This window comes from Salarias fasciatus (genome assembly GCF_902148845.1).
Source record: "Salarias fasciatus chromosome 7 unlocalized genomic scaffold, fSalaFa1.1 super_scaffold_4, whole genome shotgun sequence".
NCBI lineage: Eukaryota > Metazoa > Chordata > Actinopteri > Blenniiformes > Blenniidae > Salarias > Salarias fasciatus.
Genome location: NW_021941229.1, coordinates 14,939,661 through 14,955,940, shown reverse-complemented (window position 1 = coordinate 14,955,940; position 16,280 = coordinate 14,939,661). Strand labels below are relative to the sequence as shown.

Sequence of the window (16,280 nt, the reverse complement as noted above, 5' to 3'; positions counted from 1 at the left end):
GGCATCTTAAAACGCTGAAAAGCTCCACTTCAGCCACCATCAACATCAATAACAGTCACCCCACACTTTAAAACCACAGACATCACTCACATTCCTGTTCAGCCTCTTCCAGCTGTTGATCCCTCCCTGATACTCTGCTCCGCTCTGCTGGAACACTGACTCCACAAGAAACCAATGGGGGAGCTGCTACATCTCAGACATAACATGAATTAGCATTTTGTTACAGTGTTTTGTTGTAATTTATAACTGACAGGCTGGAGAATTTCAACCTGCGGCAGGTCCGTCGTCAGTTCTGTGAAGATTCTCAGATCCTCATCCTCAAAACATGCACTTGTTTTGTCGCAGTGTTAGCGGTTACTGTTCCTCCTACCTGCCGGCAGGTGAACGCACGGCTCGCTCTCCCTGCTCGTTTCATCAGATCCCCTCTCAGACAGTGTGATCAAACACTTGAGGCGAGCCGCTGATCGCTGAATGGGCCACCATACAGCTGGGGGGCGTTCAAAGACGCTCAGGTAGGTAGACGAGTGAGGCATGCTGGCTGCTGCTGTTTTCCCCTCGTCCAACTACTCACACACACACACACACTCACACACACACCCAAGTGGCACATTCCTTCTGCGACACAGCAGTGGCCAAATAGGGGGCTCAGGTGTTTCTGCCTTTGTAGTCTCACAAACACCCAGAAGAAGACAGAAAGTGAGCGGGACAGAGGGAGAAAGGGAGGAGAGAGATATGATGTTTTCCCTTTTTTCTGGCTCGGCTGTGAAACCCAATCCCTCTTTCATTCCCCCGTTCTTTGTGCCAATCTCTCCTTTGTGCGCGCCGCTGATGAGGCCATCCTGACACTGAAGAGGTTATCCAGCTGATACTTGACTCCCATTGAGGACCCTTTTCTCTAAAACACACACAAACTCACACGCACACATCCACCGCGCTCCTTTCTTTGGCTTTCCAACACACAATCCTCTGTCCTTCAACTTCTTCCTTTTTTTCTTTGTCCGGAGCCTTTTAGTCACCTGTCTGCCACCCCGACACCGACACGGGAGCTGCAGGAGCATTGGAAAACACTTACGTCACAGAGGGCGAGAGAGTAATGGTGTGGTTAGAAGTATCTTTTACAATGAAGCATCCAGTCCCCTGAGGTTTTGTTTTGTCGCCTCAAAAAGGGAATCCACAAGGACCCTCGACAGATTGAATTTTGCAAGGAGAGAAATAGATCAGACATAAAATATTCACAAAGTCAAGCAAACAAAAATAGATTGATGGGAGGAATCTTCGTGTGAGGCTTTCATCATTTGTCTATAATAATCATTAATCCATGCTGATTTTTCCTTTATTTTATTGATAATTATTCAGTTTAATGCTTCATCGCACTCTGAATTGAGGGTTTGAATTGAACTGAACAATTTGACTCATAAATAATCATCATGGAATCATGTTTTTATAATCTCTAAATGAGACAAAGGACAAAGCATGCTGCACACAAAAAAAATGTTGCAGCAATCCAAAAGAACTAAGTTGGATTATATGTTGTTTTGTTTCATTAGATTCTACAGATAGTTTCCAGAGTAGAATTATCATAAAGTATCTTCCAGGGTAATTTTATTTAAAGCTATACTGTCCTGGAGTGAACTGCAGCTAAAGCGTTTTATTTCCAAGTCTATAGAATAAACCTGAAAGATTAGATTTCATCCACCGCCAGAGTAGAAGCCGTAAAAGGTCTGAATGTAAATAGAAAGTGAGCCTTTCTCGTGTCAAGAGAGACGGCCGCGTCTTCAGAGCGAAAAGGAAAAGCTCCAATATATATACACATATAGTCTATATGGTCTGTTGTTGGAAGAACAGAGGCATATCCCCTCTGTATCACTGTGTAAGCAGTGATAAATCTAAAGGCACGACGGAATACTGCGCAGTATTCTTTGCCTCGGCGTCAGATCATCCAGGACCAACAAACAATAAAACAGTGCAGCAAGCTGGAACATTAAACAAATCCCAGAAGAGACTGGATTAACCGCAGTAGCAAAAAAAAAGTCTCTCTTTTTCCCTGGAAACACAAAAACACACATTTCTCTGCTGAACTATCAATCCATCCATCTTCTGTGCTGCTTCTTCCAACTTCCCTTTACAGGGCTGAGGGCTGAACCCAGATGACTGCAAGTTGCATCACATCAAACCTGCAGAGACAGAGCTGCTCAAACCTCCACCAGACAGATTATTTATATTAATACCAGAACTAAAGTCGCAAAGCTCAGATTATGACTTCCACCAACTGAGAGTGAGTTGTGTGTCGCCTCAATGCTGATTTACTCATAAAACCTTCACGCTGTTTGACAAGTTTTCGCTATAATACTTCGAAAAGCCGTAAACTGACTCGAAAACTGTTTATTTCTTGTAAATATGCAGAATTGCTGACTTTTATACGGCCGGCGGCGAATCTATCTAAAAATCTGGAAGGAGTGTGGAGGAGTAGCAGCACTTTGTGACAGCTGATCGTCCATTCGCAGGGTCACAGCGGCTGGAGTCGACCGGTAGGTTACAGACTGGACAGATCAGCAGTCCATCAGCTGGCTGACGCGGAGAGATAAACACCAACAAACTCACATTCATGGCCGCTACTTCACAGCCCATGCATATGGACCGTGGGAAGAAATCTGACGACCAATAAGATAAGGTCGGGGACAGCATTAAAATTCCACACGGAAAGGCCCGAGCCAAGAAGAGAATCTGGGTGTTTTTTCCTGTGAGGCTGGAGCAAACGCCACCAAAGTGCCAAGATTTAGGAATATCAAATAAGACCTGTTTGCTGCTGACAAACAAGAGAAATGAAGGAGAATTTGGGCATAGAGATAGGATATGGCAAGATGAAGGGAAAATGGAAAAAAAAATGTATGTGAGCACTGATTAAACATGAATGGAAAACTGTGATCCAGACCCAGACCCAGACCCAGACCCAGACCCAGACCGATCCATAACAGCATAGTGTAATCTTTCAGTTGCAACAGGTTTGGACGCCAGTGTTCGTGTCCGACAGACATGCTTTTCGTGATCTCTCTGTCTGCATTTGCATAAGTCGGTTTAATGGTTTTCCTAACCAGTAAATGCAGTTTGTTTCTTATTGAATTTCTTTTTTTTTTTTTTGCCTCTGCAACTCTCGACTGGCCACAAGACAATAACAAAGTGAAGCGAAGCGGTCTGGGAAGATGTTTCAATAAACATCTCGTTGCTCTGAAGTCTGTGATGCTCTGCTGTAGCGGCACATAGCGTACAGATGCGGCGCGTGCACGCACGCACACACACACACACACACATCGCTCCGAATGATTCCACCTCAGTCTTGAGAGGACGCCGTCTTCCACTACATTACCCGGCCACACCTCTCTTCTCCCCCTCCACCTTGCCGTACTTCCCTCCTGTCCTTCCATCCCAAGCTCTCAGCAATTTACATCCAGAGGTTGAGGAGCAGCTGGACAATAAAAGCGGCTTAAAAGGACACACACTCCCGCAGTGTTTATGTTAGCTGGCCCTGAGCGGCTATCAAAGCGAGGAGTAAAGAGGCCAGTTGTTTTGGTTGCCGGCCAGGTTCGTGCGTCCACATCTATCTCTGGCCGTCGCAGTCGGGACGGCTTCGGGCCCGTCTGGGGCAAGGCGCTGTATATGTTTGCGTGCGCGTCCACGGCGCTGGCGTATCCACGGGGCTTTTAAAATGCGGTTATATGGCGCAGTTTTTCCAAACAAGCCGCTGTTATGATCAGATTAGACATTAGGAGAGGGAACATTCTCAAGATGAAGGATAAAAAGAGTTCTGAGTTCATCCCGCGAGTGAGGGACGATACGCCGTCACACTACCTGCAGATACAACAACAACACCGGCGCTGCGGTGACAGTTCAGCGAGGCTGTTTCGGTGAAAACTCCTCCTCCGTATTAGCGAAGAACGCTCCACGTCGCATTTTGTTCTTTGTGTTTATTTCTAAAGAGCACAGACTGCTCTTTTGCGAGGGAAGATCAGGATCGTAAAGAGTGTAAGGTTATTCGTCACGTCTTTTAGTGCTTTGTGTGTATTTGCTTTGCAATTTACAAGCAGTAAATATGACATTCATATCGTCTGTGAAAATGATTAAGAATGACTAATAGGACCATTTGTTTCCACGAGACTATTTATTTTCTTGTACTGGTTTGACGACATCAGTTAATTGTGATGTACTTGTTTCCTGTCTTTTTTCTATTTTCGTTTTATCGGTTTTATTGTACCTCTCTCGACTCCTCTTGCGTCAGACTCAGCCCCGAGGAGCCAAATAGAAATCGAACCTTCTGGAAGCTCTGGAGCTTATTGTGGACATGTGTAGCTGTTTACAGCTGCATCCATCTCGAAGCTTATTGGCTCTTATTGTGACTGTACTATCTAAGGAAGCTCCAAATCATCATCCATCATTAACTGATGATTCCAAAGTGAATTAAGTACATTGATCTATCACTACGCTTCAACACAACAAACAGAAACCAGAGCACTTCCTCTACAAGATTTTGCCCTGTTGACGACAAACTGCATTCATATGAGGAATTTGAAGGATGGAGGTTTTATCCCACCTACTAATGCACACTGCACAACTAACAAAGTCAATTATGTGGGATTTTGTCTCACTATTGAAGGAGTTGGGAGGATTTTCAGGTTTTTACCAGATGATGATTCTCTAAAGCGGTTAAGATAATCCATCATCAGCAATGAGCAAAGAGAACTAACTGTATATTTGTCCACTGATATTTTTGTTTACATCCGTGTGTGAGATTACTTTTTTTTTCTTTTTGTACAACCAGCATGAATTGAAGCAAATTTGATGATGATGAGGATGGTGTGTTGGAGTTCTGAGAGCATGTTGACTCAGACACAGGTTCAGGAGTTCATAATGCAGAAAAAAAAAAAACAATAATTCAAGGACTTGAAGGAGGGTGTTTTGCAAAGAGACTCAATGGAGCAGTTTTGTCACAGTGCAGCCTCATCTTCTGTCTGCCTTTTGACACACATATCGGCTTCATCTGTGGTGGAGGACCCAGCTACAAATCTCTTCAATCACATCGTTTCATCTGCATGCCTTTCAACACCGATTACTTCATGGGCGCAAGGGAATTCCTATCTCTCTCTCTCTGTGAGCAGAGAGGATCAACACCGGTAAAGGTGTCTCCACGAAGCAACAAGTATCTATTAACAGCAAGCAAAAACTTACACCTCTTAACAAAGGCCCAGATCAATCCCAGTGAGCCCACAAAACAAAAGACAATCAAACCATCACTACATGTATTCACCTCCACCTTCTTATTTGTGTTTGCAGAAAGCCACTTCACTTGGTGAGGTGGAGCCGAGTCCTCGGTCTGTCAGTCAGAAGAGAAATCCGGGATGATTAACGACAGGTGTAAGAGGAGTGAAGTTCCTTCATGATAGAGGTGGAAATTTCATCACTTCAATTTCCGTCCAGGTGTTCATAAATGCAAGGAGAAAAAAACTGACCAGAAGATAATAATTACTGTAGATCACAATGTTTTGAAGAAAGCAATTATTTACAGATCTAATGAGCCTATATTTAATTGATGATCAGAAAAAGTGTTCACCTTTGCATAAATGGCAACAAAACATTACACGGGCTGAGCAGTTAAAGTGTTGTGAGAAACCAATAAACTGATGACTTTCTGTAACTCTGCAAAAAAAAAAAAGTCAGAAATTTTCACAAGTGCTGGAGGAAGCCTTAAAAAAAACTCTCAGGCTGCAGTGGCCTGCAGCACAATGATAGCCAGAAGACGAGAGATGACAGCGGGGGAGGACAGGTCCCAGGAACAGACCACATCAGTCACGGCGGTGGAAGTCGTCCAGGCGCAGGAGGACCTCCATAATGAAAGAAAGCAGTGGCAACAGGAAAAAATCATGCCTCCTCCGATCTATAAACACCACGAGTGAGGCCCACGAGGAGAAGGTCGGGGGAGATGAAAAAAACCTGGAGATGGGCTGGGTGGATGGACTGGAGGACTGAGAATAACAGATTTTGGTGGAAAATGAAGAAAACAAGCAACAATATTTCAAGAAATCTCTGTTGTGTCCTCTTGAGCCAAGGAAAGAAAAAAAAAAAAACTCAGTTTGCCTGTATACTCGCTGACCTTATCACACATAGACTCCACACACTCATCGCTGAGGTTCAAAGATTCTCACTCAACAAAACACGGCCTTGTCATAAATAATTAAATAGGCTGCACATCAAGTTGCATGCGAGGCCAGAGAAAACAAACTGTGTTGCTCTTTCTTTTTTTTTGGGCGGGGGAAGACAAACTATCCCTGCGGGGAAGAAGGATGAAGGCTTATTGTGTCTGGAACATGCTGGCTCTTCTTCGGCGCTCTGAGTAAATACTGGCAGTGCGACAATGGATGAGCTGGAGCTGAGGAGGCTGTCACCTCAGCACTTATCGGCTCTTGTATCTTCATGCTTCCTCTCTCTCTCACTCGCACACATGTGCGCACGGCATCTATCAAGATCCGAAGTCATTAAGATAAGGATTCCAGAAAGCTGTTGCTGCAAAAAACAGATAGTTTCTCTTCATATATGAAAAAAAAAAAAAAGGATGAGCACAAAGTCCCAGGCCAAAATTTCACAACCTGTTTTATTTTCTTTTTCTTCGTCTTTTTTTAGACACTTATCGCAGCATCTCACCTCCCCTGTGGGAGTGACAGTTTTCCTCAGATCTCTTCAAGCCGAAAAGGCAGATAACAGCCTGTCTGCATGCTACTTGTTACGGGATGAAGCCACCCTCATCACGCACACATGCAATCCCCAGGCCCCCCCCCAAAAAAAGAAAAAATCTATCTGAGGCCTAATCGGCTTCATCTCTGTGGCGAACCACTCCCCTCCTAAGTACCTCCAGCTCGCTCTCCGCTGATGAATAGCAATCAAGTGCCGCTTGTAGGTGAAAATATCACACAAACTCGTATTTACATTTCAGTCATTGTCGCGACCCTCATCGCAGACTCATGCGATCCCAATTCTGCGACGGGGCGGACGCTTTGAGGTGGTTTTCCTCCTCAGACGGGGATTAGCAAGCGAGCACATCAAGGCCGAAGCTTCAGGGAACCCCAGAGAGACACAGAATAACAAAGAACGATTGCCTCCCCATGTGACTGGCAGATGTATTCCCGTTTAACCGATTAGTGTTTTAACACTGGCGGTGAATCCGTCCCGTTGCCGTGTGCCGGCGGTTCCCCTCCCGGCAGCGCTCCAACCATTTCAAACAGGGAAGTGGGAAGTTGAAGAGATGTCGCCTCGCAATAACAGCCTGGCGGTACTGTCATCTCCAGAACGAAAACAAGGCAGCACGTAGGCTGTGTCAGAAGGAAAATGGGGTATAATTACTGGAGCAAGGCGCGACCACATTAAAGCTTTCAGCTGCTCCCGCTAATAGGCTAATTGGACGTCATTTATCTGGAGACACTGTGATCCCACCCGGTCTGAGAATATCAGAATGTCGAACTGGAATATCCTGAATATGGAACTACGCTTTGACTGATGTCCCAAAAAATAAACATCAACTGGGAAATAAGGGCTGAAGGATTTAACATTTCTCGCTGACTGCATATGAGCAGCATGAGCTTGGCTTATTTTTTCAGTATATATTTCTTTATTTGAGCAACAATTTAAAATAACTGAACACAGATTTAACACAGAATCAAAAACTTTTTTGCTCAAATGGAGTAGGAAGAAGTTTAAAAACTTAAAAGGCCCTACCCCACTTCTGTCATTTTCGAAATCATGTCATTGATGCTTCACAATATGGTCAAGAAAGAAACTTTAATCATGTGTCTGCATATACAATAACACAACAGAGCTTCCTTGTTTTCTTATGTAAGTATGCAATCATCATGAATTGGACATACGATGTAAATCACCCATAAATGGAAAAAAACCCCAAAGTTTATTCATATTCCAATAATTCTATAGTAGACCTGCAGCTGTCCGTGCATGCACATATGCATACCACCAGCAGGAAAACTATATAAACAATATAACACTTTAATATAGCTTAATGTTATTTGAAATGTGTCATACTTGGTCATTGTTAGCATATTTCTCAAATATATTGCTTTAGTACATTATTTTGAAGTGATTTAGATTAGTGCACTGTTTTAGATTGTCCTGGAGACTGTTCTATAGTGTCACTCCACACTGTGTGATACACATATTTTTTTAATGTGGTATGGGAATGTTTTTTTTAAAGAAGATAAAATTCCCCTCTGCATCCTTCTTTTCGATCCCCAAACATTTTTTGGATGTTCCTTGGGAGTATGTTTTGTCTTGAATTCCACCAAAATCCTTAAATTTTAACATAAACGATTGCACGAACAGTGAATTTGTATTATCTCTCTATCCAACGGTGTGGGCACATCTAGTAGCCTTTTTCTAATAGTCATTATTTTATATATGTTGCCCCAAATATCCACACAGTAACTGAGATATTGCATATTAAGTGAATAATAAATAGTTTTAAGAGCTTTCTTGTTTAGAAAATATTCTAACTTTGTCTATTAGGGACACGTTTTTTGCAGTCTTGGATCGAATTTTGGTTATATGTGGCTTCCAGCTGACTCTGTGATCAAGAGTAACACCCAGAAATGCATGTTCATAAACTCTTTCAATCACAGTATTATTACTTTTAATCTGAACATCAGTACTGGCCCAATGCTTTCCAAAAAGCAGTAGACACTTATGCTCTCAGAATAATCACAAATCTACAGATTTAGGAGCAAAACCTGGCAGGCCACGGTGTTTTCGAGCAGAAAAGAAAAGACGGTCTTCAGGCAACATCTAGTGTAAATACAGGTTTATTAGGGACGAAGATGTTCCATGATAAACAGACGAGGGGAAAAGACAGATTCACAGTACATTTCATCTCCCTCACATGGCGCAATGAAACATTGTACAACTTCAAAAAACCCCACTGCCGCTCTGCACAGACACGGTGCCGGTTTACAAAAATACTCTCCTTTAGAAGAAGTTACAAAGCTGAGGGCATCTCATTAAAATCATCACAACTTTTCGTCTTCAATTTCATCAACACCTCAAAAAAATGGTGACAGGCTACAAATATCAGGCAGAATTTGACGGTCCCGACTCCACACAGACCGCATGTGTTTGTCTAATCTGACAGTTTAGAGGAAAAGCCATCCTCAGGAGCACGATACTTGATACTTGGAAAACACAACAAGGGTAAACTAGGAAGCAATCTGAGGTCTGGTGGTGAAAAATGTCTTGTGAACACAAAAACAGAAGGCCATTGGTCCTGGTTTTGGAAAAACAGGAGCTTAAAAAAAAAAACAAAGTGTTTATTTAGGTGTGTTTTGATCTGAAGGTGGGTCCAGTACAGGGAGGTTGGTCGGGGAGAGAGAGTTCTTGGTCAAGGTATGGAGAGGTAGGATAGTTGTCATGGTCAACTCATCAGGTCAGAGGATAAACACGTTGTACAGTACTCGAACACAAAAACAGTGATGAAGATGTGGACATGTCGTCTCATGAACTGCTGTTCCTGCACCAACATACATTCGTACTAATTCAATCTCTGTATCGTCTTTGTGAAAGCAGCACAGCGCTAAAATGATCTCAAAAAGGATGATGCACTTTCCAAACTGTCTTCTTTGTACTTCTCGTGTGGTTATTTGGGGACCAAACCATTTCTATTGGTGCTGTAGAGTCAATTCAGATTGAATGAAGGGGGAGGAAGGCTTGGCACAAGTTAGGGAGATGGCAAATGTTCATCAACCAAAACTAGAAGAAGAAGGAAAAAAACAAAACAAATGGAGTTCACAAACTTGACATCAGTTCTCAAATGTGGCAACAAACTTAAATCTAATAAGAGTATCGCTGATTGGGTTTACACAACAGTCAGGTTAACGTCTGGCCCTACTTTACAGACAGTGATCCTTCATTCCCCGTCGGAGCGGACGAGCCACGTTCCCTTCAAAACGCCGAACCCTCCTCCACCGCCAAGGCCAGCGGCGTCACGTGTACGGAAACATCACAACCACACAGGACCAATAGGCACACCCCGATCTCTGCACTTCCGTGGGAGTGACGAGACATTTTCAAGTAAAAAGAAAAAAAGCAAGCTGCACGACGACGACGAGCGCCTCCTACGCTTCTGATAAATATCGGACCGAATACAAAAATCTCTCGATACAGTAGAAAACTGGAACTGAAAGAGCTTTACAAAAAAAATCGCTGCACTATTTTTGCTTTTTTTCTTTTTATTCATCAGCTAGAACAAATGTTCTGACCCTAAACTCAATCTCTGGAGGAAAAAGGAGGGAAAGTCTTTACAGTATGGACAAATATTAGCGCTTAACGCATTCATAAGGTGTGTTTTACTCCAATTCACCTAATGATTTCCTTAAAGCTATTAACTATTCGCTAAAACATCTTAACAGTGAAATCTCTAACACTTCAATTCATCTACACTTCTGATTGTTGCACATTATTTGTATTGTCTAAAAACGAAGGTGACACTCGGTCAGTTGCTCCCCAGATTACACCAATTTACACTTGGCGGACCCTTTCTTTTGTATCTATAAACAAACAAGTGTCAAAATGGAAAGAAAATACATCCTGTGCTAAAGTACATTACATCAGTGGGGGGGGAAAGCGATCTGCACTGTTTGGCTTTTTTTTTTGTGACAAATATTTCATTATAGATAGACAAAAAAGGGTTCACCAAAAAAAACAAACAAACAGCTGTCCAGCTTCATCATTGCTCAGTTGGCCCTCTCACAACTGGACAAAGACGACCTGATAGACGGAGTACTTTAGGGAACTGTTCCTCGCCGCCCGCCCCTTCTCTCCTGTGCTCTTGCTGGAAGGCGTCGGTCTGAGGCCGGGGGCCATGTTACTGGCTCTGGGTCTCGCGGACTTTGGCCTGCAGGGCGTCGCAGGTCTTCTTGGCGTCGCCCAGCAACATGGCCGTGTTGGGCTTGTAGAAGATGGGGTTGTCGACAGCGGCGTAGCCCACGCCCAGCGAACGCTTCATCACCACCACCTGGAAGAGAAGAGATCCGGTGAGAGACGGAAAACCCAAAGAAGACCCAAGGCGGAGCGAGGAATTTAGAAGGAAAATATTAGGTTCTGTTAAGGTTTTCCCCTTTTTTAAAAGAATTCTCTTTCCTCTATCGTCCCCAACAAGCACAGTTTTTAGGAAATAAAATTAATGATTTGAATCTGTTCTGTGTCTTCTGTGGTGGCACTAAAGCCTTGATCTTCATGTGGGTTCAAATCCCGGTTGGGACAGGAATGTAATAGTTTCCAGGATAATAACTATCCAAGTTTGTGGAGCAAGTTTTTTTTTTTTAAAAAGAAGAAAAACTAAGCTAAACAGACTTAAACCACTAAAATGTGCTAAAAAATCTTGAGCTTGTGCATTTTTATTAAAGCAACGGAACAAATTCCAGTAACGGCACCTGAAAACCTGATGGATTTTGAAATAAATAGTCTATAATTAAGAATGTTGCAATACAATACAACTCAAAAAGAATTGCTCCATGTTACTATTTTACAGTAGTATAATATAATTACGTCGGCATCGATGTTTCATTTTCCATTCCTCATCAACTGAGAAAAACCAAATTCCTACGTATCGTATAAGATTGACATTTCTACTTAATAATGACGATCTGGTTTAGAACAGTGGTCCTCAAAGTATGGGGTGGGCTGAGACACCAGATGGAATTTTTTTCCTATTTTAAAACTGAATTTTCTGGAAAGAAAAAGAAATCTGACGAAAAGAAGAAAATCACAAATTAAAAATAATTTAAAGCCCAAACGTTAAAGCATCAAATCACCTCACAAAACAAGCTTTAACGTAAAAATACAATTCCAACAGTTAAATTTGCTCATTATAAATCTTTCTTTAGACGTCCCAACTTCTAATTAAAAGCATCTAAATTGCGAGGGATGAGTTGTGGGTTTCGCTGCCTCGGGATCCAAACTGCTGGTAACAATAATACGTACAAAACTTTAGAAAGTCTGGCAGTCAACCAAAAATTGCTACTTGGCACGAGACGGAGCCTGTGTGGCGAGAGTTGGGTGGGCCTGCAGAATGTGAATCGTGAAGAGTCTTAACTAGATTTTTTAAATGTCCTCAACATATATTACACAAAATAAGAGAACGCATAAAGCACAGTATCTACACAACACACAGAGCATTATTTGTCTGATATATGTTTAGAAATAAACAAAATGAATGCAGAATGTGTTTGTGCCCCTTTGCGTGTCTTGGAGTGTGTGTGTGTGGCTCTGTGTTTTCCCCCGGGGAGAGTGTGTTTAAAGCGGTGGTGAGCGCTGTATGAACTGCGGGCAGTGCCAGCGAGACGCGCTCGGTGTTGTCATTCCACACGGACACAGTCACCACTAATGGGATCAGGATGGGACCGCACCTGGAACGGCAACAATTCCTGTCTGAGTGAGCGTGTGTGTGCGCGCGTGTGTGTGTGTGTGTGTGCGGCTCTGAGTGCATCTCTTAATGGAGGCCCCTCTGCAGGTGCACTTGCTGTAAAAAAAAAAAAAAAAAAAAAAAAAAAAAATCGCGCATTCCTCCTCGTTCTTCTTGAGCTTCGGGACAAATCCTATTATCACACATGCACACGCCAGATGTCTCACCTGCTTTGACTTCCAGACCTCCAGCACGGGCATGCCGGCGATGATGGAGTTGGGGTCTTCCTGGGCGGCCGAGTTCACCGTGTCGTTGGCGCCGATCACCAGCACGAGATCAGTCTCTGATCGGACACATGTCAAACAATGAGAGGGTTTTCAGATCACTGTGTCAGCTTGCTGCTTTCGCAATGATGACAGATCAACCATCATATTTCTGTCACTTCAGCAGCTGGACGCCGATTTCAGAGCAGTGTGTGTTTATCTGCACCGTCTCACTGTGGGGACCCTGCTGTTGTCTCACGCTGCAGATATTTAAAGGTGAACTCGGAGGAATGAGTCCTCGCCGGGAGCCACAAACATTCCTGCTCCTGATAATGTTTTGGCAAAACGTTTCAGTTTAACAAGCCGCAGTTTATGCCCGACGTGAGCCGTCCGCTCGACCAAGGAGGCGCGCGCATGAGTCATGTGCCCTTAAAAGAATCGCAGGAACACACAAATCTGTTGACTCAATACTTTGTGATAATTGGTCAAGAGAGCAAACACTTCATGCTTCCTGTGCCTGATCGAGGGCTCACAGGTGGGCGCGAGAAGATGTGCTCTTTAAACAGTGTGGGAGCTGAAGCAGAAAAGCACGACTCCTCTGGGCTGAAACTCGCTGCTGCGCTTGTATTGAGATGTTTTGGGCCCGTGTGTGTGTGTGTGTGTTTGAGTGTGTTCACCGAGTGTCTCTTACCCGGGAAGTCCTCATTGATCTCCTCCATCTCCAGGACGATATCGTACGGGACGCCGGCTTCGGCCAGCAGCACGTTGAGCTGGCCGGGCATGCGGCCCGCCACCGGGTGAATGCCAAACCTGGACAGAAAGGGGTTTTTCTCATCAACGCTTTAATTCAATCTCCTTTAATTACGGCCAATAAGCAGGGAAAAAAACTTTAACCTTTTCTAAATTGGAGAAAAAGACATCAATGAGGGAGAACGGACAAGTGGCATTGATATAAAAACGGAGCCAGGCGGAGGAGCAGACACACAAATTTAAGCTGAGAGACTTTTGATTATAGTCGCACAGGCCCACTGCACTCCTTCGCCGTGGATTATTTGTTGAGAGTGTGTGCATGTGTGTGTATAAATAGCTCTCAAACTCAATTAACCACGTCATGTCATCAGGTAGAAAATTAACAGCAGCAGCCACTGGATTCTGTGGGCTGCTTCTCTTTACTCTGCTCTGCAAACCACTTCGCCATCAAACCAGCTATATTTAGGAAATTCTTTCTTCTTTTTCAGTGTAACGTCAATAGAAAAAGGATTTGAAATAGTTTGTTTAATGAGGGCAAGTGGAAAAGGTGTTTAGCACGGACTCTCAGGAACCGAATTAAAACACGGAATAGAGAGGAGGAGGAAAAGAGAGAAGGAGCAAAAGATCAGGACGGAGGAGGTTCTCCCCCTTTCTTCTCCTCTGACCACCCACTTTCCTCTAATCAAGTACAAATGCTCTAAGCAGCAGCAGCTGCAACAGCCAGGATCAAACGACAGAGGCAGGACAATTACGCAGGCTTCCGCTCTACCTTGTCCTTCCCCTGCCTGCTTTCGCATTTCCTTTCTCTCATTCTTTCTTCTCACACACACACACACACACACACACACACACACACACACAGGTCCTTCTAGATATTCCATTTTATACTAATTCACCCAACATCGCAGCCCGCCAGCACCACCGTTAACTCTTGCCTTGATTCCAAACGTGTTATTTTGTAGCTTTTTACCGCTTCGCTTTTGGAGTAAAAGAAAATATAGAAGTTAGCTTCACCTGACTTTCTTGCCCGCCTCAGCCAGCATCTTCACCAGCTCGGCGATGGGGTACTGCGCCTTGGCAGCGCAGAGTCCATAACCTGAAGTTAACGAAGAGAAAGAAAATTATACTGAAAATAATCCAGAAAACACAAACCGAGTGTAAATTGGAGACTGAAACTATTAGTTATTCACACTGAGTTGAGTGCTGAGAGTAAAGAGACACATCTTGAACCAACATGTGAGCTTAAAAAAAAAGAGAAAAAAAAAAGAGAAAGAAAGAAACCTCATCTTTTAGCTTCGATGAAGTCTAAACCAAAAGTGTGGTTAAAGTTTAAACACTTAACGAGTGGAAGGAGTGAGGCAGTGAATAAATACACATATTGAGTAAATGTTTAGCGGTCAAATGTCACCGTCGTTCATCATACTTAATAGTCTCTGTGTCTGGAATGATCCTTCAGTTTGCCTGTTCTGAGATCAGCTGCGTGATCTGAGCGGATCGTTTACAGAGCCTGCAGAAAAACTCCATGAAAATACAGATGGGTATATTTTCAGAAGTTTTGCAGCATTTCACACGAGTCAAATCCATCAATAGAGGAGAAAAACAGGTGGAGAACAAACACACTAAAAAGATTCTCTCCTCAAATATCTGACAACTTTATACTTTATTGGGTAATTTCCCGTATTACTACGATTACTAACTCACTTCCTTAATTCTCCATCTTCTTTCCAAACCACTAAGTTCATGACATTCAAATAACACACAAATAAAAGAGAATATACTGCTTAATAGCATTAAGTTGTCAATAAGATTGTATTTTATTAACTTTGTAAAAATCTGTAATCAGTTTGAAACCTGGAACATTCTCCTAAAGTCACCTGGAGGTTCAAGTTTTAATAAGAGGCACAAACTAGACAAGACATAGTCTCCATAAAGCATGTGGACTGTGTGTGTGTGTGTGTGTGTGTGTGCCTTGAACTTTGCTCATGCTTAATAACGGTGGTTTGCTCCACTTGATTTTTATCAGATCATCTCTCTCTCACACACAAACACATGTCAAACGGTCCAGTGGTGTTTACGAGCCTTGTCACAACAACCAGTCAAAAACTGTCACGTTACAAAACACTAATCACAGCGACAAGGTTTCAAAATGGGCGCGAGAAAAGCCTCTCTTTGAAACTGTGATTTAACAATTTAATGGTTTTTTGCACCCCCCCCCCCCCCCCCCCCCCCCTCCCCCCGGTAACTATTCTTTTATTCGCCACGCATCTCTGTGAAGTTCCTCCTATAGGGGAAAACAATCGGACCCAGACCAGATCCAGTCTGGAGAACAGTTCTGTTTACCAGGCGGGGGCTTTACCGCTTCCACAGACGTCAATCAGGCAAAGTGAGTGTGACGGCTCCAATTAGGGCGAATAGAGTCAAAATGGAAACAAGGACTGAGAGGCAGTGCGGAGCGACGGCAGCAGTTTACTGTAGACTGTAACAGCGGTGCATTCCGCTGTAGTGTGAGATATATGGTCCAATGTAATGAATATGAGCCTTCGCACTGTAAAGTTTTGTTCACAAATTCAGTTTATTCTTTGTCAAAATTCTGTTTTTGCCGATTTCTTACTTTGTTTTGACCTAATTTTAAGGTTAAAAGTATAATCTTTCTTGTTATCAAGTTTCTTGCATGTCTGCTGTGGGGTTATCTATCACCAGCTGTTCAATCACCTAAAGTCAAGTGTCAAGAATTTCCTCACAGAATCATTTTAGTGCCTCGATCCAGAGTTTTCCGTATCGAAGCGATCCCAGAAAAAATGTTTTTGTTTGAATATTTCTTA

General features: G+C 43.2%; 1 protein-coding gene across 2 annotated transcripts in view; it reads right to left on the bottom strand.

The window, feature by feature from the left end:
• Window positions 1-8,834: 8,834 nt before the first annotated feature.
• The window catches only part of nnt (nicotinamide nucleotide transhydrogenase), a 54,500-nt gene continuing 47,054 nt past the window's right edge, over window positions 8,835-16,280 (bottom strand). For both annotated transcript variants that reach the window (XM_030084269.1, XM_030084268.1), the window contains 4 exons: window positions 14,473-14,554; window positions 13,400-13,518; window positions 12,673-12,788; window positions 8,835-11,056 (listed from right to left, as the gene is read on the bottom strand). In XM_030084269.1, the coding sequence (XP_029940129.1) occupies window positions 10,907-11,056; window positions 12,673-12,788; window positions 13,400-13,518; window positions 14,473-14,554 (467 nt within the window). In that variant the 3' untranslated portion in view covers window positions 8,835-10,906. The remainder of the gene's footprint in view (window positions 11,057-12,672; window positions 12,789-13,399; window positions 13,519-14,472; window positions 14,555-16,280) is intronic.